A 21,908-nucleotide genomic window follows, 5' to 3' on the forward strand; every position below is an offset into this window, starting at 1 on the left:
TATATACATCCTGGTACCTGGTTGTATGCACCAGGACTGAATGGATGGACTGACACCTCCAGGAGGACTTACTAAGCCGTGCCTTTTTGCCTGAGGGCAGCACATTCCTTACTTATCATTTCTTCAATCTTTTCCATCTAATTGCTTCAGAGCTAAGCAACTAGGAGATTTGCCTAGCTGTTAATGGGATCAAATAATTGAGAAAGTCTCGAAACAATATTGACCTTTGTGTGTGTGTATGTGTGTGCGTATGTGTGCCTGTGTGTGTGTGTGTGTGTGTGTGTGTGTGTGCGTGTGTGCGTGTGGGTCTCTTAATGCAGATCACTCCGGGGAGCAAGGCAGCGCAGGGAAACCTGAACCAGGGTGACATCATCGTGGCCATCGATGGGGTGAGCACTGACGGGATGACTCACCTGGAGGCCCAGAACAAGATCAAGTGTGCCAGTTTGAACCTGGCCCTCACAATGCAGAGGTATGATGTCACACACACACACACACACTCACACACAATCCATGATACCAGCTCATGGATAAAGTGTCTCCCTGTTCACTCCATCTCCTAAGGTCAGACAGAGAGTTTGGACATCATTTTAAACAGGCAGGAAGTGACAGAGTAGTTTTCCTCCTGCCCCTGTCTTACAGGACTCCCGTTATAGCATTAGAGGGATGTTGAAGAGTTGCCCTTGTGAATTGTCTTTGTCAAAACAATGTAGTCTACATTTGAAATCCCATTACACATACTCCTGTTCCTCCTAGGGGTAACCACCCCAAACACACACACAGACACACACACACAGACACACACACACACACACACATATACTCAAACAGACACAGGAATGCGAGAGCAGGGTGACAGATTTACTTGTCCTTCACATTGCCCCATGTCATCTTTTTATTACATTTAATCTGCTTTTGCTCTGAGGCGTGACTCGAAAAGAGTCACCCCCCACTATTGATCTGTGGCAGTCTGATACCGCACACACACACACACACACACACACACACACACACACACACACACACACACGATGGCACATGGACACACTCTCACACTGCATATTAGCACATCCAAGGTTGCAGACAAGATAAAGTCTTAATGAAAAAAATAACCTCAATATAGCTGGGGCACCCGATGAGATGTATATCGACATGGATAACTCCACTGCCATATCATGAATGATTGACAGTCTCAATATCGACCAATCATCCAATTAAATGGACATGGTAATGGAGACAAAAGAACATGGGAGGGAACTTGGGGGAGGGCCTGTTCTCCTTTAACCCAACAATCAGGGCCATTTTAATAACTTCATTACGTGACCAACACACAGACCGAAACAGCATAGAGTCTGTTTTACCGTAGTCTTTATCAGAGCCTAGGTTTACAAGCACACATCCTTTTCCATCTTCTTTGTGGAGTCTGACGCTTGAACGCAGCTCAGGCGCTGTTCTGACTTTTAGTTGGACATTTTCTTTTGGCCTCCTTTTCAGATCTTACCTCGGTATTGATTTTACCATGGGGGACCCCTAGACTGTGATGGCGCCATTCTATTTTGTTGTTTTCATCCGGTTTCTTCATCCCTGAATACGACTTGATAGTGTTTGCGGAGGGGGATGGGTAGCTGTGGTGAAGTGCAAGCTGGGAAAAGGTCACAGTGCTTTCTTCGCCCAGTTTCATCTCCAAGTCAATTAGCAGCGGTGACAAGGGACTTTAACATGACAGATGGCTTTTACTCCTGCTCAGGACACTACAGCTCTGTCGTATCCCACAGTTGACTGGCTACCACCAGTTTGTCTCCTGAAATATGGTCCATTCTAGCATAAGTCCCATTTCCTTTCGCCATGGGATGGGCTTTTGGCAACCGATGATGTCTCTTGTCTGATATGGCCTCTGCAAACGCGGTCAGTAAGCATTTTAAGCCATGTTTAAAAGCCCACTTTAAAGTATCTCCTTTTTAGGCACAGTTCACTGCCAGTTCGCCTCTCTGTTTGCATCCCATGGTTCAACATGAGCCTGACTAACACCTAACTCAAAGTCTTCCTGACTTCAGGGTCTTAATAGATTTGTTTGATGTTGTTGGCACTAGAAGCTGATTACAAAGGGCATGTGCTCTCAACTGGTTAGGGTTGACTGGCAATATGTTCCCCCTGGAAAACATCTGTAAACACAGCATTTAAATGATCAACAACCTGTTATTACATTTAGGAACTATACAAAGACACACATGTGAGGTTATTCATGATGAGATCATTTGTGACATTTGGCATACATGGCAGACTCCAATCTTAAGTCTTGATTGGCTTAAGGTGGCATTTATTTTTGACCAAAATAAACACGCAATCTCAATATCGTTGGTAAAATAAACAGGCTGTAGTACTGACAAGCTACTCTGTAAATACTTTTGACAAGAAGGACGAACAGGAGAAAAGAGCTTCTGTCTCTTTCATGATTGCACGCCTAATGCATGCCGTCGCAAATGTTTTCAAAAGCACTTAACACCTTCGGATGAAAAAGAGCATTTCAACTCCAGTGGTCAGGTGATGTCTCTGTCTGTCTGCTGCCTCTGTGCTGTGACAAGGTGCACCCCCCCTTCCCTCTATCTACACTGATTCATACAGAAAAGTTCTCTCTGCGCCCCCACCTTTCTCGTGCGGTAGTTCCACCGTCCGTTTTCCATCAGGGTAATGATTGCAGGAACACAGGCAGAGGAGGCTGGGGATCGATGAGGCCCTTGTTCCCCCCGCTGTGTGACTGATACAAGAGGAGACCCCCCCTCCGTCTCCGTCTCCCGCTGAACGTTTACCAAGATTACCCTCGTCTTCCCTTAAAGGAGAGCTCTCTATCTTTCTTCACTCTACATTCCCCCCCCCCTTCCCCCACCTCTTTTCCAAAATTATTTTCTTCATGTTTTTCAGTTTGTTTTTACCCCAGAGAGAAAAAATCACAAGGTTCCTTGAAAACACTTAGCAAGGCACACAAATGCCCCACTGGCATAACCTGGGCAAAGTGCATTGAGCTTGGAATTTACCTAGCTGGCCTCATCTTGTGTAATGTGAGAAAATCTGAGATCGCTTGAAGAACACAGGCATGCGAGGGTCAGCAGGCCCACCGTGTGTCTGGATCCTGGGCCAGACCCCTTTTTTTCCCATAATCCTTCAGCGATGCCTTGCTTAAAATGGCTCTAATCTCTCAGGTCCCATAAATCTAGCCTGAGATCAGAGAGGTTTACCTGTCGTTCACTCATCTGTAGGGAAGAATGGAAAACCTCTGAAAAGAGAAACTTGCCCCCTTTCACCCTGTGCGCATACTTTTTGTGATTATGAAACACTAGGGTCAGTAGTGCAGTGCTATCCCACAATGCCCATCCCCGCGGCCCAGTTTAGCCACATGTTGAGGTGTTGGAGGCATAGTAGAGGCTTCAAAACTACTTCAGGGCTGGACCTGATTGACATTTCTTTTACCAGAACCTTGCAAGAAGGCTTTGTGAGAATCTAACGGAAATCCATGTGTCTATTTTGAAATTGAACGCAGTTATTTCTTTTTAAATATAATACTGTATTCTGTGATGTCTGGTTTTTCATCACATATTCTCGAGGTATTTCAAGACACAGGTCAGAATAAAGGTTATGCTTTCAGAAGTAGTTTCACTTGATAACATCAACAAAATACGCAGTCTGGTTTGAATGCCGGAGCCATTTAGTTGGACTTTTGTGTGGCTGGCAGACAGAATGCACAAGACCGACCTAGTCCCAAAACAATACCAATCGATTTTGTTTGGGTGCCAGCTTGAGCGACAACCATCGAACCAGTGGATTGTGTATGTGCCCATTTCAGTGTATGTTTAGAAATACTTATCGGGCGCTTTTGATGTTTTCCTGATGACTTTTCTAGCACACACTTATCTCCAGCCTTCTTGGTTCACCCCGGTATCAGCTGGAGTCAAAGCACCAGACAACTAAACAGGATGTTGCACAACACAACCTCTTCACCCAGTAAGGACACTCAGTAGATTTCAAGTACATTGATTCAGACTGGATTTCCTCTCCTGTAACTGTCTTAATTACAGTTCTACTTCATTTGTTGGTTAAGGTGACTGCACAGCCACTCCATGTCTCATTAGGAAGAAGATGTCCCTCTATCTCTGTGTTTGCAGTGCAGACATTGACCTGCCTTGTCCCTTTTGTCTGCTGACCCTCTAGTCTGACCCACTTGGCAGTAATACTCAATGAGCAATATCAATGTACTACATCCAGTCAGTCTTTCACATCCCTCTGGATCTGGGTCAGGGGCTGAGCACTTCACCCAGATACAGTGGATTAATCCATGGCAACTGTCAAAGTTTGGACACGCACATACTGTAAATGTTATTCTCTGAATCGGATGTCGATGCATTGTTCGTGCCAGTAATCCTCAATAATCACTTTGTAGGGCAGGTGATTAAAATGTATATAGTGGATTAACCTTTTGGCCCTTCTGACCTGGGAGTGCAGGGTTTTTTGATGTAGACTTCAACACCAATATTCCTGATTCCAGAGGAGAGAAGCTCTGTAGAATAATTCCCTGTTCCCCCCTCCGCGTCCAGCTTGTCGGCAACACACAGTAAATCCCCTGTGCATCCTCACAACACAGTTACACACCCAGAGAACTGATGTACACACAGTAACACACAAGTTCCGATTCGCTTTATTTGTCATTCCAACACAGACATGTCGTGTCACACAAAAGTCCAAGCGTCATTAAATTCAAGTGTGCTTTATTTGTCACTTCTCCGTCTGCAGTACGATACAGACATGCAAGACGGAAGACCCCCGGTCGGACTGGGTCTCCTCTGACATGGGCTGAGGTGGTAATGGGACCATGGGACACTAATGACTACCCTTAGAATGACCCAGATTTCTTTGAAAACGGTCCTCAGCCCATCATTCACCATCGCTTACCTTCACTGACCATCACCCTCCCTCTGTTTCCCCTTACCATGACTGGCCATCACCCTCCCTCTGTTCCCCTCTCTTACCACCACTGACCATCACCCTCCCTCTGTTCCCCTCTCTGTTTCTTTTCTTCGAACTCTCTCTCTCTTTCTCCCCCCCCTTCCTCCCTCTCTTTCTATCTGGGCTTCTCTTTTATTTAGTTGAAAGCAGAAGAGAGACAGACCATGAAATTAAAGTTGTTTCAGTTAAATTCTGGCATTTGCTTGTAATGATCGAATGTGGTGTTGACTCTTGATCCAGAATTGAGGCTGTGCATAGCATAGTTTATAAGCTATGCACCCTGTTGTATACAACCTTGATCAAACTTGACAAAAGTAAATATAAAGGTCAAAATCAACTATTGACAGTTCTTTTTAATTGATCTTCCTGTATTGTTGCAGGTCAAAACGCCCAGTCCCTCAAGGCAACCCCAGAATCGACTCTCCCTTAACTGTTATCCCTCATCAGAAGGTAGGCACGGGCATCCTGTCTGCAACCACCCCCCCCCCACACACACACACACACACACACACACACACACACACACACACACACACACACACACACACATGACTAAGCAACCCTGGGAAATGGAAATAGAAGTCCTTAAATGTGCCAATGGAACAGATTTCTCCTCCCAAGTTCTGGAATTCAAGTTCTATCACAAGCACTATGACACACACTCAGATGCGCACACAAGCACACACACACACACATAAACACACATACACACACATACTATAAATTCAAATAGACACTCTGGGAATGAATTCATCACAATTATAAGTGTCTACATTGCTCAGCGAGGTACACAGATAGACACACACTCAAAAACTGAACATGCAGTCAAAGCAACACACACACACCCTTTACACACTCAATATTCTTCAAACACACACACACACTGCCCCTTTTGAAGCTCTGCCTACGAGCACAGCCTTGGTCTGGGTGTAGACCCGAGGCGTGAGGAGGCAGAGGCCCCGTGCCGAGCTGCAGCGTTACTGAGAGGAGGGCTTTGAGGAGCAGCTGCAGCGGCGCTCGTAGCACCTCCAGCTCTGGGGACTGTGGGAAAGGCCCGGGGGCCGTGCTGGAGCCTGATCCTCTCAGGATTTCACACTCTGTGGGGAGCCCAGCCTCAAGTCACCATCGGGGACAATTCTAAGTGTCCTACCGCCCTCTGATGGCGGCATGGGGTACTGTGGCGGCACCAGTACTGCTCACCTGTCACCTGTGTGCAGTTTGACCAATGTTTCTCACCCCACCGGATTCATAAGAACGGGTTGTCATCAAGCTAAGCAGAAGCCTGATAACGACCCCTTCCATTGGAATCGGGTGTGTCAGAAGAGAGAATCCTTAAATAAATTCAGGCCAGGTGGTCCTAACCCAGGGTTGAGAAACACTGAGTTAACCTCAAAGGATTGAGACAAATACTTTGATACCCATTACAGTCTCCTCCTCTGCACCCTCTCTGACCACAAATCTACCACCCTCTCTTCCTCCTCTCTTACCTGCCTCACTCATCTCTCCCTACCCCCCCTCCCCTTCCCAAAGGGTCAAACAGCTCAAATAAATGGCAGCCTCTCGGCCCTGAATACCTCCTCCGGCTCACTAGAGGCCCTCGGCGAGTCTCCCACCGCCAGGCACACGCCCAGCGATGGGGCCAGGAGGCAGTATAACACGCCCATCGGGCTGTACTCGGAGGAGACCCTGAGGGAGATGGCCATGCTCCGGCAGGGTTCGGCAGCAGGCACCCCGGTGGGGTACGTAGGCTAACCAGCTAGCAGGCTGTGGTGCCTGGTACGGTGCCTGATACATGAGTTAGCGGTAGCGAGGAGGGGTGGTCGGACGAGACTTAGCCCCGTGTTGAGACTGGAGTGGGGTTAAGGTGGATGGAAGTTGCCCATTAAAGTAGTATGGATCTATGATGTCACGTATTCATTTGGCTGATGCCTTGTCCAAATTGACATACAGGGCGGGGGGGGATTTCAACCTATGATCTGCATTCTAAATCTCTTAATCTATACCAATTTCTATCATCAGCCTCTGAGCACATCATTCCCATAATAGCTCTTTGGAAAATTGAAGACTGTGTAAGTGTACAAGGGCAATTTCCTTCTACTCCAAAGCCCAACCTAGCCCCAGCTACTCTGCAAACTCTGGGACGGACAGAGCCTCAGAACGTTCCGGATTTAAGCTGCTGACAAAACCAGTATCACCAACACCTCCATGCCAGAAGTGGAGGTGCTTTAGCCCCCCAACCCCACCCCCATGAGGGGAATGTGCAAGGTAGCAGCCCCCCAAGCCTGTAAAGGCCCCTGGCTCAGGCTGTGGCCCCCCTCCTTCAGGTAATACGACAAGCCCGAGAAAGATTAGGTGTCTCCCTCAGCTGGAACACCCTAGCTGCGACAACCCCTGACACAAGCCTTGACACACCTATCTGACAAGATGAACCCCAACCACTGCTCACTTCGTGGGCCAAGATGGAGATGAAATTCGAGTGATCTGTGGATGGATCCGCTCGTGTCTGCTTACCAGAGAACTCAGCAGCCCCTGTTGTTTATGTCTTTGAAGCCAGAGTCCAAAAAGCGGCCCTCGATGTGTAGACTGCATAATGTCACTCTAGAACCACAAGTAGCCAAATGTGTAGGCAGTGTCAGTATGCATTTCCAAGCGATGTGACATGTACTGCAGTGTCAGCCTTGGCAAGCGAACCCAGAAAGCCAGTGCGCTGACCTCACATCTTGTGGGCCTGGGGTCCTCACAATGGCATGGCGCGATAAGGTTACTGTTTCACTAAGAAGTGGGTGAAGCACCTGTTCCTGTTGTTGCTTTAAAAGGCGATGGAATGCTTGGGTTCGAGTTCTAGCCTTCCCTGACCTGGTCTCAACCTCGAAACATACCGGCGCCCCCATATATCTGGATCTCTATCTCTCTCCTTCTTTTTATCTCTCAATTTCTGCCTTTCAACCTCATATCCCCTTAGGTTAATAGTCAGCCACATTTGTTTTTACACATTTGTTCTTTGAATGTTATGCCTTCTCACCAGAGCTTCCTCTTATTGAAAATAGATACTTTTTTATTTTTCAAACAAGAAAGGCTTAGACCAGCATAAATTAAAAAGCCTTATTTCCTGGGGAAGTGGATGAAATATTTAATTTTCTTTATTTGGTGCTGTTGGTGCCAGTTCCCTTTGAACCCAGGATCATCTTCATCTTCCTTTAATTCCCTCTTCTGAAATGCTGTTCTTCACTGTTTCCCCTCAGTACTCCGTGACCTTATGAGGGCCGGTTATCGTGTGGAAGTCTTGATAATCACAATCTTTTCATTTCTCCTTCTTTCCCTTCCGCTGCCCCAGGTTATTACCAACACTCCTGCCAAGTTAGTATCCTCCCACCTTGGATGTGGTGTAGTCGTGTGTGTGTGTGTGCGCACACACGGTGGTGTGTGTGTGTCAATTTATGTTAAAAAAAAGAAATTGGTGAACATGCATGATTTGGTATCAGACTCTCAGGTGTGTGAAACAGTTGTGACAATCTCAAGTCTTCTGGAGGGTGTGTGTGTGTGTGTTTGTGTTTTGGCCTGGAATGAGTATATGCATGCTCTGATTCTGGAATTCCGTTTTGAATAAATATGCATTGTCCTAGCTTGCTCTGAAATTGAAGGAGATGCCAGTTAGCATAGATGTTTGCCTTGAATTTTGTAGTTTGAACAGTAAAGTTATAGCTCAGTGCATACAGCCATTAAGTGATGTATTTTACCTTGCATGTTTCTGAAGCTTCAATGAACTTAAACTTAAATTATGAATCTGGTTGTTTCAGATTATATTAGCATGAATATGTCTCCAAATAAATTGCTTGGATAAATATATCTTTTAATTATGTATTTGCTGTATATGTGTGGGATTCTATAACCCCTAGCTGAGGTATCCTCTGCATGCCTGAGAAGCCTGGTCTGTATAACATGGAACCTGAGAGTAGAGACAGTGTCTGCAGTTACATGAGCTGTGCTGTGGTTGCTGGTTACAGATGGAGAAAGCATGTTGCCATGCAATTTGAAATCCCCCCCTTTTGTCCCCAAAATACACATCCATCACCACACGCCCCACCTAACGTTATCTCTCCCCCCCCCCTCCTTCACTTCCCATTGCTCCACTCCCATCCTTCCCTCTCTTTTCTGTCCACCTCCTCTCCTCCTTATCTTCACCTTGACCATCACCCCCCTGCCACCCCCCCCCCCCCCTCCACATCCACCACCCCCACAGCAACGAGTACATGCCCAACTTCAACCCCGGCGTGTTGAAGGACTCCGCCCTGTCCACCCACAAGCCAATCGAAGTAAAGGGCCCAGGAGGCAAGGCCACCATCATCCACGCCCAGTACAACACGCCAATTAGCATGTACTCCCAGGACGCCATTATGGACGCCATTGCCGGACAGTCCCAGGGCAAGGGACAAGAGGGCATGCCAGGGTAAGACTGCCCCCCCCCCCCCCCCCACTCACCCTCTCGCCGCACTCCCTCTCCTCCTCCGCCTCTCTTTATTCCTCCTTCTCCTTTTCTGCCCCCCCCCCCCCAAGGCTAGTCTGCATGTTAGGCTAGCTGCCTCTCTTTGGCTGTGCTATGCTGACCTAGACTGGTAACCTGTTAGCGGCGCTGTGCTCCAAACGTCCTCTGGGCGTCTCATCAGGAGGTATTATTGCACCACAGACACGCCGATTCTTCTTCGGAGGTTGTCGGGATAGGAATTCCCTGTGAGTTTCTTTTGTTGGATCCTCCAGATAGGCTGTTGATGGAGGCAACTTGTCGGAAATGTGGGGTTTGTTTTATAGGTTTTTCTCTCAGGGGATTGTTTGTTGAAGGTTTGTTAAAGGTTAGAATAGCTTCACGCCATGTGGAAACGTTGGGGCGGAGCTTCGAGAGCACCGTGTGTCCTGAAATTCTAAAAGCAAGAAACAATAGTCCAATTGTTCAGGCTTCCGTATTTGTCCAGACTGACGGTTTGTGCTATTTACGATCATCCAGACAAAGCAGTCACCAGTCCTTTCCTCATCTTTTCACTGCCTTTTTGTACTGTCACGCCCTTGCCATGTGCCATCTGCATTTTTTCCAAACATACACACAAATTAGCTTCATGGATAATACAAAATGTACAAACATCACTTTTATATTGTTACAACCCCTATACGGAAACGATACATTGAAACAGATTCTTTGCATTTGAAGGAACTCCTTCAGTTCAACGCATGATTTCGACCCAAGTCTAATTCATAATGTCTTCCTCCACATCAAACCACACCGCCCCCCTGCCACGCCATGCTGCTTGCCCCCCACTCCCACCCCTGTCCATCCAACAAACCATCCATCCATCCAATCATCCATCCTTGGCCCCACATCCCTGCACTCCCATTGGTTCACAGAGAGGAGGGGCTAGCTGTTGGTTCCCCCTTTGCGTAAGTAGTGTCTGTCCTGCAGCCTGTCCTGGAGGCTGGTTCTGTATGCTGAGTCCGTTTCCTCGTCCGTTTCTTCCACCCCGATCTCTGCCTGTCCTCCGCCCCGGCCTCTTAACCCCTCTCCCTTTCTAACTATCCTGTTCTCACTCTGAATGAAGACTGTCGGTTTGGTTTCTGGGGGATACTTGTGTCTGCGTGCAAGGTAACAACACCGAAGGGGATATGTATGTTTGAATTTGAACGTGTGAACAGATATGGCCTCTGCACCTTACATGCAATGATGGCTGACTGAACCCGTACACAGAGGAACTAGAAAGTGATATAGCCATAGATCGATGATGATTTGATGATTGATTGCCTTTTCCGCACATCTGTGTCAGTGGGTCTATGACCGCTAACAACCAATTTTTCATTTGAACGGAAAATTGTACTTGAATTGCGTTGTGTTGAATAGCATGGAAATCCCCAGTGATATATAGCTACTTTTTTTGCACTGTTATTTTTCCTTGAAATCAACAACAACTGAAGTGAAGTCAAATATTGTTCACCTGACGTGACGTGGAATCATAGACATAGTTCTCATTGCAAATCTCCTTTGGCCTTGACGTGTCATGAATCCTCTACCTCAACCTCCACACACCAAACATTCAGCGCCTGGTGACAGAGCACATCAGTCAATGCTTTGTCAGTGCAGCAGTTCAACCGTCCATTCATCATCATGACGAGGTCTCCTTTACTGCCCACGCACAGGAAATAGGCTAATGGGTAGGCTGCTAATTGGATGGAACTGATTGTAGGTGGATAGGTAGTGAAATCCGACTGGTTTAGATGTATTTCCTGGAGGAGGGACACCCGGTCACATCCTCCCAATGACAGCCAGCTGAGCGTGCTCCCTGGCTGCTCCACCTTGTGGCCATGCATGTTCCCCCTGACCAGCCCTAATTTGGGACCAGGCGCCACGGCAACCAACAATACTGAACGTTCTGAGCTCTTTCCTTCTCCTGTACATGGGTATGTTTGTTTTGTACTGTATGCATATCTGAAATATAATAATAATAATATTCCGGTGAGAAAATGCAAAAGGCTATAGTGTCTCTGGAGACGTACTGCTTCACACGCAAGCTTCTGAACTAAGAAGAACTGCTCAAGTTTCTCCTACTTGATAGCCCAGGCTGGTTCTCAGCACTCACAGGTTTAAACCCTGCCTTTACTGCGTACCTTGTGCAAGAACAATGTCTGCGAGTGCACCCAAACCATCCTTTAAAGGTATCTGTAACAACAGTACACGTGAGCGCTCCCCGATTCCCCCCCCGCCAATGCACAAGCTCCTCCCCATCCCCCCGTACAGCCACACCTGCAGGCCCCCCCTCCCACTTCTCAGTGTTAAACGGACAGGCCCTCTCTCTGTGGTTGCAGTACGCTCCCAGTTAAAGACCGTCTTGTAGACAGTGCCTCCCCAGTGTATCAGGCTGTCATCCAGCCTCGGGACAAGAACGAGGAGATGGCTGACTGGGCTCGCGGTGCCACCCAGCTGCAGTCCAAGTCCTTCCGCATGCTGGCCCACATCACGGGAACAGAGTACAGTGAGTAGACCTTCCGCTTTCCTTACGTCTTTTCGGTTTGTTTTGACCGTGTTGCTTTTTCATCTTGTTCAATTAAACAATCAGTGTCGGTCCTCTAAAGCACGCACACACACACGCGCTCACACACCCACACACTCACACACACGCTCACACACCCACACACTCACACACACGCTCACACACTCACACACACACCCCATGGAACTTCAGTAGTTCATGCTTGTGGGTATTTGTATAGTTAGATGTTGACTAAGTTCTATCAATGTGATCATGCTAATCCCCCCCCCCCCCCTCTGTGTTTTCTCTCTTCCTCTCCTGCAGTGCAAGACCCAGACCTGGAAGCTCTGATGAGGTCAAGGTAGGCAGCTAGCAGCAGCAACCAGCAGGTGGCCCAGAAGGAAGGCTATGTTTGAGGCCACTCATTCATTACCATTGGCACAGGCCTGACCACAGTAGAGCAGCGTTTCCTGCTGATAGTTAGCCGAAGCCCGACACACAAGGGACACCTCGAGGTCCCATCAGCCTTCAGGTTCACCCCCCAACCCCTGCTCTCTGTGTGGAACTTGGAAGGTTTGAGAAGGAGTCCCCATGAGCCATATGACATGACGAAGCTTATCAACATAGAGTTTAGGTAGTGTAGGGGGTTAAATATTATCCAAACAATCAAAGCTAATTCGCCTATGGTTTAAAGGAAAATGGGAAACTGAACAGTGTATTAACATGAACCAAATAATGCCAATACCAATATAATTACAGTTATTTGACTCTATGGGTTAAATCAGAGCAAGAATGGTCAAAGTAAGGTTAAATAAAATAAACATTTCATAACATTGCAAATCCTATCAACACAGAGTTGAGGTCATCTTCATAAGGTAGTCTTCATAAGATAGTCTTCATATCTCAGACACCTATGTCCATAGTTGACCTTTTGGCCCCCTCCCTCCCTTAAGGGGGTGGCGTGCTTAGTTGCTACTTAGCGGCAGAACCCCCATCCACACGCCCTCACAGCACTCAAGTGGGTGGAGTGGAAGTCACTGACCCCTAAACCCCATCACTCACCCTGCTCTTCTCTCCCTTTCTTTGCCCCTCTTTTTCCCCCCCTTTCTCCCTCTTTTCCTTTTTCCCTCATGCCACAGAGAAAGGTTTGAGTCAGAAGTCAAGGGGCCACGATTTGCCAAATTGAAAAACTGGCACAATGGCTTGTCTGCGCAAATCCTCAATCTCCCGGAATAAGGGTGGGGGGGAAAAAAGGATGGAAATTGGTGGCAACCAGAAAAGATAGAGCAGGTGTAGGAGATGGACTGCAGAAGAGAGGTTAGAAGATGTCCGAATGTGAAACCTAATTGGAGATAAAGTGTTCAAACCCTTTCACGTTGGAATGAAGATCATTAGAGCTCTTGTTTAGGCTATGGCAGTTGAGTTCTCAGTTGTAAAAAAGCCACTGCAGCATCAGTGCTGTTTAGAGTTTTATCGTAAAGTCACCATATGAGTTTGACATTGTGATGTGTATGAATAAATACAGTGCCACTTGGAATGGAACAAACTAATAGTGGAGTTGGCTTTTTTGTTGCTTTCTCATTATAGATATTTTATTTACTTAGAAAGAAAGGCTGGCGCACTCTTTGGCGGGAGATAAATGACAACCTAGTTGTAGTCAATTATTTTGAACCCTCAGCAAAATAAACTACAAGCCATTAAAAGCCTTCAGATGTCCATTGAATATAATTCACGTTTAACATAAATAACTAAGCCTCATGAATCACTTAGAGAGCAAGTATGTTGAGAGAGCAAAGCCTCTATATTGATAGACTACACAGCATTAGAGAATTAGAGAATAAAGACAAACACACATAGATGGTATTCATATCATAACGAAGACTTGAGTAGATATTTATACTTTTTTTGAATCCTTCATGGATTGTACGTGGTATTTATCTTTGCATAAGACTATCATGGTTTAACAGGCTTCAGCTTATCCATAGTACATGGGCACTCTGCCATACGTGAGGTGAATCCATCTGCTTTCACAGACAGAATGAAACAGATTATGTAGGGATTCTTTGGGAATGGTGAAGTGGAATGGTGACAGCTTAAAAGACCAAAATCATGTGGGGTCAGACACGTTAACACAAACTGGCCTAGGTAAATGCGGACATACTGTGGCACAACACTACAAATAATCAAATGGTACTTCTATTGCATCGTCATGTAAGACACAGATGTACATTTCCTCCCCGTTATAGCTTTGCTTATGTCCACACACGTCATTTGGTCTTAAAGACAAAATATCCCGGCATTACCTTGGGTTGAACTGAAGTAATGCTTGAAATGAACACAGGCCATTATACAGGGATGAGTTCGCTTCCCGTCTAGGCTTCAGACAGGGAGAGTTACAGTTCAGGTGTGGCTGAGCGGACCTTTATAACTAGGCAGAAGAACGTTCACCAGATGATCCGCTGTTGGACGTCTGTCATCCCACCAGAGGGACATAGGACGTAAGCGAACGTGAAGTGAAGTCTGTGAGTAGTGAGAGCCGTGGAGTGAGGCCAAGGCTGAAAAGGCCAGATGAAAGGTAACTCTGCTTGTCTGGTTGTCACAGAAGGGGAAAGGTGTGTTGGCTCTGCTGGCGCCTGGCTTGGTGGCATTTTCTGTAACAGTTGGAAACCTCTGCTAACTGCCCTCTTAACTGGGCATGCCCTTTTGCAACCCCCCTCCCCACCCAAACCCTTACCTTCACCCACATTCATATACCCCCCCCCCCCCCCCCGCCCGTTCTTAAACACACAGAGATATGTCCACATGCATGCAGTGCATGCTGGGTAGAGAGTGTGTTCAGAGTGCTTGTGACTCGGGTTGGCTGACCCCCTCTCGCTCTTCACCGTGGCTCTTCTTTCCCCTCCTGCTCCTTTCCCACACTCGGGCTTTAGGCTCTCTGACCGAACACACACAACCCCTTTCTTCTCCCGCCTGGCCTTATTCTTGGCCTTCTGTTAGTCCTCCTCCCCACCTTCCGTCGTGACCAAACCCCTCAGATGATAAGATAACGATAAAGCATCAGGATTGGTGTCATTTTGAAAAACCGTGGCTTCAGCAAGTCCCTCCCATAGACCTGCGTCTCATTTCACTATCCTTGTCAGACAGTTGGAGTTCCAGAGGTTTTTGTGCTCATAATTCCCTACATGCTTGTCGAACATGGTTTGTTCCAGATTTATCGAGACCTGAGGGTACCTTCCATAGAACTTTCAGCAAAAGTTTCATTATCATAGTGTACTTGTCATAGCATTTATAATTAGTACCTCCATTAAATTAATAAATGGTAGGGTATTTCTTTATCCCTAAAGAAACACTTTTCAGTTTTATGTCTTTTTATACATAGCCTTACATTTGTGTTTGTACACACATGGTAAATGAGTGCTACTTTAATATTCTGACGTAAAAAGTCCTACTGTTAGGTGAAGGGCACAGAGGTGAGGGTTGTACGGTGTGTTTGTTTCAATGTCTGTCCTCATGTTGTGTGTCTGAACCATCGTGTTCCACGGCGTGTCTCGCCCATTATGTCAGTCAGTCAGTGTGTCATGTTACCATATCTTACATCTTCTTTAGATATCAGTCATCCTGTATTAACAGCTTGGCTCCGCCTGGATAACTCATGCGTCCTCATACTTATACTTGTGTCCTCGCTAGTTCACCCTTCGTTTAATGGAAGCTTGTCAGACATTTTTAGACCTTGGTATATGTGCTAGTGTCCTTCGCCCGTGCTAGTTATCCTCTCCTTGGTTAAAGGATACCTGCCCTAACCATTGCTCCCCTACCTTGCCCATTGTTTGCCTGCATGCCTACCCTGGAGTGTCTGTCCCAGGGAATGAAAAGCAGAGCGTACTGGTAGATGAGGCCTCAGGCCGTAGACCTGCTTCACTAACCTGGCTGTGTCTTAGTTGGAATGGGGCACCACACTTTCCCAATGTTGACAACTGTACCAAGTAGACGTGACCTTTAGCTGCAGGTTTGCTGCTTCAAATGTTCCCTTGCTGTGTATAACTTATAAACGGTTCCGTTGCCACTGTGGCTCAAAACATATGGCATATTGAGAGTTTTTTGCAGTTACAGGTCGTAGGCATGAACGTATGTGGCTATCTAACATCTCTTAATCATCTGAGGTCACCTTCCGTCTTTCCATCTTCTCATAGTCCCTCCCCTCCTGTCTGTGGTCTTGGTCCCCAAAGCCCAATACCTTGTTCTAAGCCCTTAACTTCTCCAAAGTTATTCATCTTTTAAAAGAGATGTGTCAGATTTCGCCATACTTCAAAACGTTGGCGAAAGGGTTGTTCTGTTTTGTAGATTTGTGTCCTTTGTTGAGTCTTAGTTACGTTGAGTATGTCTGTTTGTAAACCCCTGTCTGTTTTTGGGTCATTGTATGTGTCTCCGTATCTGTGTGTGTGTGTGTGTGTGTGTGTGCGTTTTATGAAGGACGTTAGTAGGTTAAGTCGTAAGTAGATAGGGTATAGTTTTTTAGAGGAAGTGTCGTTATCTGTAGAAAGTCCTTTTTTCTTTTTCTTTAGAAGTGCCTTGACAGAACATTTGAGATTAGGGTTCAAGTGGAGGAAAGGAGGTACTCCCTCATATAGTAGCACTCCCTCAATGCCACTTCCATAGTTTCCGTTCACTCCTAGCACCAATCACCTGGCTATGTGTAGATCCTCCCACCTCATCCATTGACGCCACCAATCCTCATGCAGCACATTTAATTCAAAGATGCACCAAAACATCTTTATCAAGCATGACCACAATCTAGGAGTAGTTCCAAACCTCACAAGTTCACCACAGAAAGTGATGAAGGGATGATGACCACCTGAACCAAATGTCCTGAGCTCCCTCTCCTTGTTCCACACCGCCATGACATGGGACATTCTATTTCTGCCTTTTGCAAGAAGCCTATTTATTGAAAGTGCTCCCATATACTGGATAGTTGTTTGGGGAAACGCTATTGGCTTGAAACTCAATCTTAAGAGAATGCATTCATTTCCCCACGGATACTGTATAGTTGGCATATTATTTATACCAATCCTACTTATTATTTCTGATCATTCTACTATTAAAAAAGGTATATCTCTCTAGTCATCAGTGTGTGTGGTATGTGAGTGAGGTTCAGAAGCAGAGGTCCAGGTGTGAAGGGAACAAGAGTCAGCCATCGGTCCACTACCACCTGGCTTGTTGCTGCTAGATGCTTGCTGCCCTCTCTCTGACCCTGCCCACTCTGTCTGGGAAGCTCCCACTGGGCGTTGCATTCATTCCGTTCTCAAGGACCAACCACTTACCTTAGTCTGGAGGGGGAAAGCCTTAGCCTCCGCCCTTCAGTAAATCACTGAATGGTTTTTTGCCCCTTGACCAAGCCAATTGGGTTGTTCCAAAATACTACGTTCTTGGGGAGCAGACCCTTGCTCTCTTTGATATTTTTCTTACACGAGTTGTGTGCACTCATAAACTGCCATGCTCACCGTGTGGTCATGCTTTTACGTTTGTCGCCTTTTACGTCACTGCTGTTGTGTTTCATGATTAATCTTTTACTCTACAGGACAATCCAGATGCTCCAAATGCACTATGAGTTTCTGACTATGTATAACGCAGTCATGAATTTGAGTGCTATAGACTGTGTAAGTAGAGTAATGATACTGTACAATATATCAGATCTATAGCCTGGTTGGGCTCAGTCATTAGTGACCTCTTCCACTTGCTCTTTCCGTGGCCCTTGACATGACTGATGAAGCCGTTCTGTCTTGACACAGTTAGTTAATCATCCCCTATTATGGACCAAATCAATACATGTTGGAGCAGAGGCAGTTTCCCATTAAGAGAGAAATACTACCAGGCCTGGCCCCTCCTACCCCTAGTCTGTATGTTCTCCAATGACTCATTCAGAATGAGATGGTCAAAGGTGAATGTATTATTATCTCGTAGGAAATCGATTTTATTATTTTTTACAAGGGGCACTCTAGTTTTGACCCAGTTTTTACTCCATGTGTGCTTTAAATGGCAACATTGAAACATATGATTCAATGAACAATCAGACGTTTTGTGTTTCCTGATAGTCATCCATGTATTGACTTGAGCAATATCATCACTTATTGCATGAGAAGTTCAGTAACAATCGTATGGGTCTTCTTGTACTTATATTAACTCTCTAATATTTTATTTATAATCTTGACCACGGTTTGGCTCTGCGTATATATATATATATGTTCTGGCCTAAGTCTAGTAACGCTCGACTGTTCAGCTCTCTCATTGCAACTTAACTTCTTATACAGTAGCCCAGTTGAGCATGCTCCAGTCTCCACCAGCCCTGCACCTCTCGCTCTGCCTGCTACCGCTGCTTTGCCCAATCAGTCTGCCCCTGAGACGCAAAGCCTAGCCTATCAGTCGCCTCCGCCTGCTGTTGCCCCGTGTCCAGAACCAACCCCTGTAGCTCCTGTCCCAGAGAGGTAACCATGTGCTGTGTGGGTTTGTAGTGTTTGCCTGGTTTGATCTGACTGTCCCCGGCACCAACTGTTGCCATTTTATTTGTTCTGTTTGATGTGTCTATCACTGTGTTATGTGCTACGAAGGTGTCAAAGCCTCTATGTCTGTCAATGCACTTTGAAACTGTTAGTTCTTATATTTTCACCTGTTCCTTGTCTTTTGTATGTTTCATCTTCAATGTGTAAAAGTTGAAATGTGTTTTCTTCAAAATTCAATGTTAGATCTCGATAAAATTTGTTTTTGGGTCATTTGTTTTTGTGACAGGGCTTAGTTACTCAGTATTTAAGGTGGCCCAATAGTAAGTAAGTATTAAAGAACGGTAGGATAGGACATCCACGTGTATAAATGTTCCAGTAACACAATATTACACCAGGCTTCCACTCTCCATACAAGGTTGGTGGAATCAAACCCAAGGCTTAAACAACTGAGCCTTGTCTTCCTGTTTCAGAGCATTACTGTGCACATATTCTCATCATTGAAAATGGTTCAAAACTATTTTATGATCCAAAAACCAAATGGCTTATCAAGAATAATTTTCCTACAGTGTTACGCCACCGATCATACAATCCAAAGTATCCACGGTAAGTCCTTCTCATGCCTGGAGGCCAAATGTCTTAGGACAAGAAAGAGAGAAAGAGAAAAAGACAAAGAAAGCCTGCAGAGTTTCGGAGGTGTGTTACAACAGAGAGCTTCCACATGGCAGTGGAGACTCGTGTGAAAAAGGGCTATTCCACCAGAATCCCATCATCCTTTAACCCGTAACGACCTCATCATAACTCTCCCTCTTAATCTCGTTGTTTATTTGTTCATTTATTTCGTCGGGAGTGTTAACTCAGAGTTGAAGTGGGCTATCCGAGGTCTCTGCATCGGTGGTTCTTCAGCAATGCCATTTAGAACCTTACAGCTGCCCATAAGCACATTCTCAACATACGAAGCATAAAGCGCAAACCCAGCCGTGCTTTCCCATGACCCCTAGGGCCGTGTGCTCCTCCCCTACCCACGTCTTGCCTGGCCATGTTAACACAACTCTGTCCTCTGCAGCCAGCAGCCACCCTTGCAGACACAGCCAGTGGCCCCCGAGGCCCCTGCAGCCTCCCCCGGGGGACCCCGCCACCTGACGCTCGCAGCCTCCCATATCTCATCTGCTCTGACGACACAGTCTAGGTACAGTCGTCAGTCAATCCCTCCCCCCTTTCCTTTCGCTCTTGCCGCTCATGCAGTGTAAAAGCCTTGAGATTGGAGGTGATCCCGCGAGGTCTGGTGGAGCAGAGGTTTAGAAGGGTAAACGAATGACTTGGATTTGCCAAGGAGTTATTGAATTGGTGATTAGTTTGATATAAGGTAGAGCTGGTTTGGCATGTTTGGTCCCCAGGTGATAGGGTAGTATATTTATTGTGAGTGTGTTTCATGCCAGAGAGATTGAAGATGGAAGATATTTCACAATGATGTTTGGTGTATGGTGATTTCTTGTCGTTCATATTTTCTAGCAGACTGTACTGTAAATTCAGTACAGGAGTTGTTAGGTTCCAAATATGACTGTGTATGTAAGGAAGGTTGTTCCTAGCTCTAAGCCACCACTCAGACCTCTCTTGTTGACTTTAATTAAGAAACCACGTTTATAAGCAAGGGCAACCGCCCAAATCTGCCCTGGAAGCTCTGACTATCACCCCAGTGTTCCGCACCCGAACTTTGCCCAAACGAAAGCCTTCCCTGCCCTCAGGAAAACCCAAACACCTCAGGTACACGCACACATACACACACACACTGGACATAGTGATAGGTCATGCCAGTGGTGTGCAGAGTTGCTGGGGTACACGGGATAGGGGAGAATTATGGGCTTTGGAGTTTAGAGACTTATTTCCATCTATATTAAACCAACCAAAAGGACGTTTGACCATTCAACCGTTCCTTTCACATGGCCATTGCCATTTCTGGGACTGCAGAGGGCGGCCAAGACCTTTCCCCAACATTGTGTTACTCGTCATTAGCATTTTCATTAGCATACACATTTGGTACAACAACGTAAGATACTGTGAGAGTTTGGCAGCCAAGGTTACTGCCTTCATTATTGTTTAACTAATATGCACCTGTTTCCCATAATGTCCATTCACAGTATTAATGGTTGAACATGTTTTGGCATTAAAGAATGTAGCTGATTTAATTCAATTACCTTTTACATTCTTTCATTACACAAAACGCAAGTCTTCACATTTGCATGCGACTAGTTAGCATTTTACAATACATTTGTCAAGTTTGGTAGTAATGGACACTTTGCCCTGCAATGGCCAGATTTGTACTGCAGTAATGTTAAATCACCTGGTTATTGAGTTAGTATGTTCACCATGTTTAGATATGGTGCTGCTGGAGCTCCTCAATCCCCTGCTTCTTCAGGCTCACTCTGCACTTCACAGCTCAACCGCATGCCCACATACTGGCTTGACTTCTTATTTAGCTACTTGTTTCATGTGGCAGATGAAGTCAAATATATATGATTGTTTTGAATCATTATAGTCTTTGTGACTCTATGCTAAAGGAGCTGTTGATAGAATGAGTATTTGTTGGAGTACAACACATGTTGAAGGTTTTGCTAAATTGTAGGCCTACTTCCTATTGTTTTCTAGTGAAAACATTATCTGTACCATATAAACAATTTTCATAGTCTTAAAGTTAATATACTTGCATGTTCAATTCTGGGCTTTGGGATACTCAACTGTTTGCGCAATTCTTGGTGTAACCTAAGCCTTCTAAAAAGGTCAATGTTTATATACTTACAACTGGCTTAGTTGAATAAACAAATAAAATCCGCCCTTCAGTTTAATATTGTCGCTCCTCAATTTCTGCAATAATCCAATGACGCCAATGAGTTAACCACAGTAGTTAAAGCAGGAGGCACTATTTCAGTTCACAATTTGCAGTGGGGGTGATTTGAAGTGGATTTTTTTGCATGGTTTTTCTTGAGCTGCCATTTGGCTCACCTCCTTTTCCGGCTCCTGATTGCGTGCGGTTGTTTGTTCTTCAGTGATCTGGTGTGGTATAACTGCTATAGTCAAGCGTGTTGCCCCTGCGATGGAACAAGATGCAGTGATTGTTGTGTGGAGTGTTGTGTTATATTATAGGTAGGAAAGCTCAATCTACAGCTGGTCAAAAGGTGTACTTGCGTGTGTGTAGTTTCACTGACGGTATCTTGAAATACAATATTTTGATCTAGAAAACATTTCATGAATAAATCCCCTCTGTCACACACAGACACCTGGTTTGAGCAGGTTCACTTAGATCCAAGAGAGACTGCAGAGTTAGTACACGAGATGTCTAAACACCTGAGGCCATAAAATAATTTTGGAGGGGGCAGCCCATGTCATAGAGTGTAGGTGTCTGTGGCCACCAGAAAAA

At 45.8% G+C, this 21,908-nt stretch overlaps 1 protein-coding gene across 6 annotated transcripts in view; it reads left to right on the forward strand.

The window, feature by feature from the left end:
• Window positions 1–21,908, forward strand: part of ldb3a (LIM domain binding 3a) — a 42,136-nt gene that overhangs the window by 14,528 nt on the left and 5,700 nt on the right. Inside the window, exons 3-10 of one of the 6 annotated variants that reach the window (XM_047028941.1) lie at window positions 321–472; window positions 5,376–5,445; window positions 8,330–8,352; window positions 9,236–9,442; window positions 10,390–10,422; window positions 11,839–12,005; window positions 12,327–12,363; window positions 13,142–13,552. In XM_047028941.1, the coding sequence (XP_046884897.1) occupies window positions 321–472; window positions 5,376–5,445; window positions 8,330–8,352; window positions 9,236–9,442; window positions 10,390–10,422; window positions 11,839–12,005; window positions 12,327–12,363; window positions 13,142–13,238 (786 nt within the window). In that variant the 3' untranslated portion in view covers window positions 13,239–13,552. Of the gene's footprint in view, window positions 1–320; window positions 473–5,375; window positions 5,446–6,525; window positions 6,735–8,329; window positions 8,353–9,235; window positions 9,443–10,389; window positions 10,423–11,838; window positions 12,006–12,326; window positions 12,364–13,141; window positions 13,553–18,307; window positions 18,482–21,908 lie in introns of those variants that run through there. The other 5 variants (XM_047028942.1, XM_047028943.1, XM_047028938.1 and 2 more) reach the window with 5 other exon arrangements.

This window comes from Hypomesus transpacificus, chromosome 11 (assembly GCF_021917145.1).
Source record: "Hypomesus transpacificus isolate Combined female chromosome 11, fHypTra1, whole genome shotgun sequence".
Taxonomy (NCBI): domain Eukaryota; kingdom Metazoa; phylum Chordata; class Actinopteri; order Osmeriformes; family Osmeridae; genus Hypomesus; species Hypomesus transpacificus.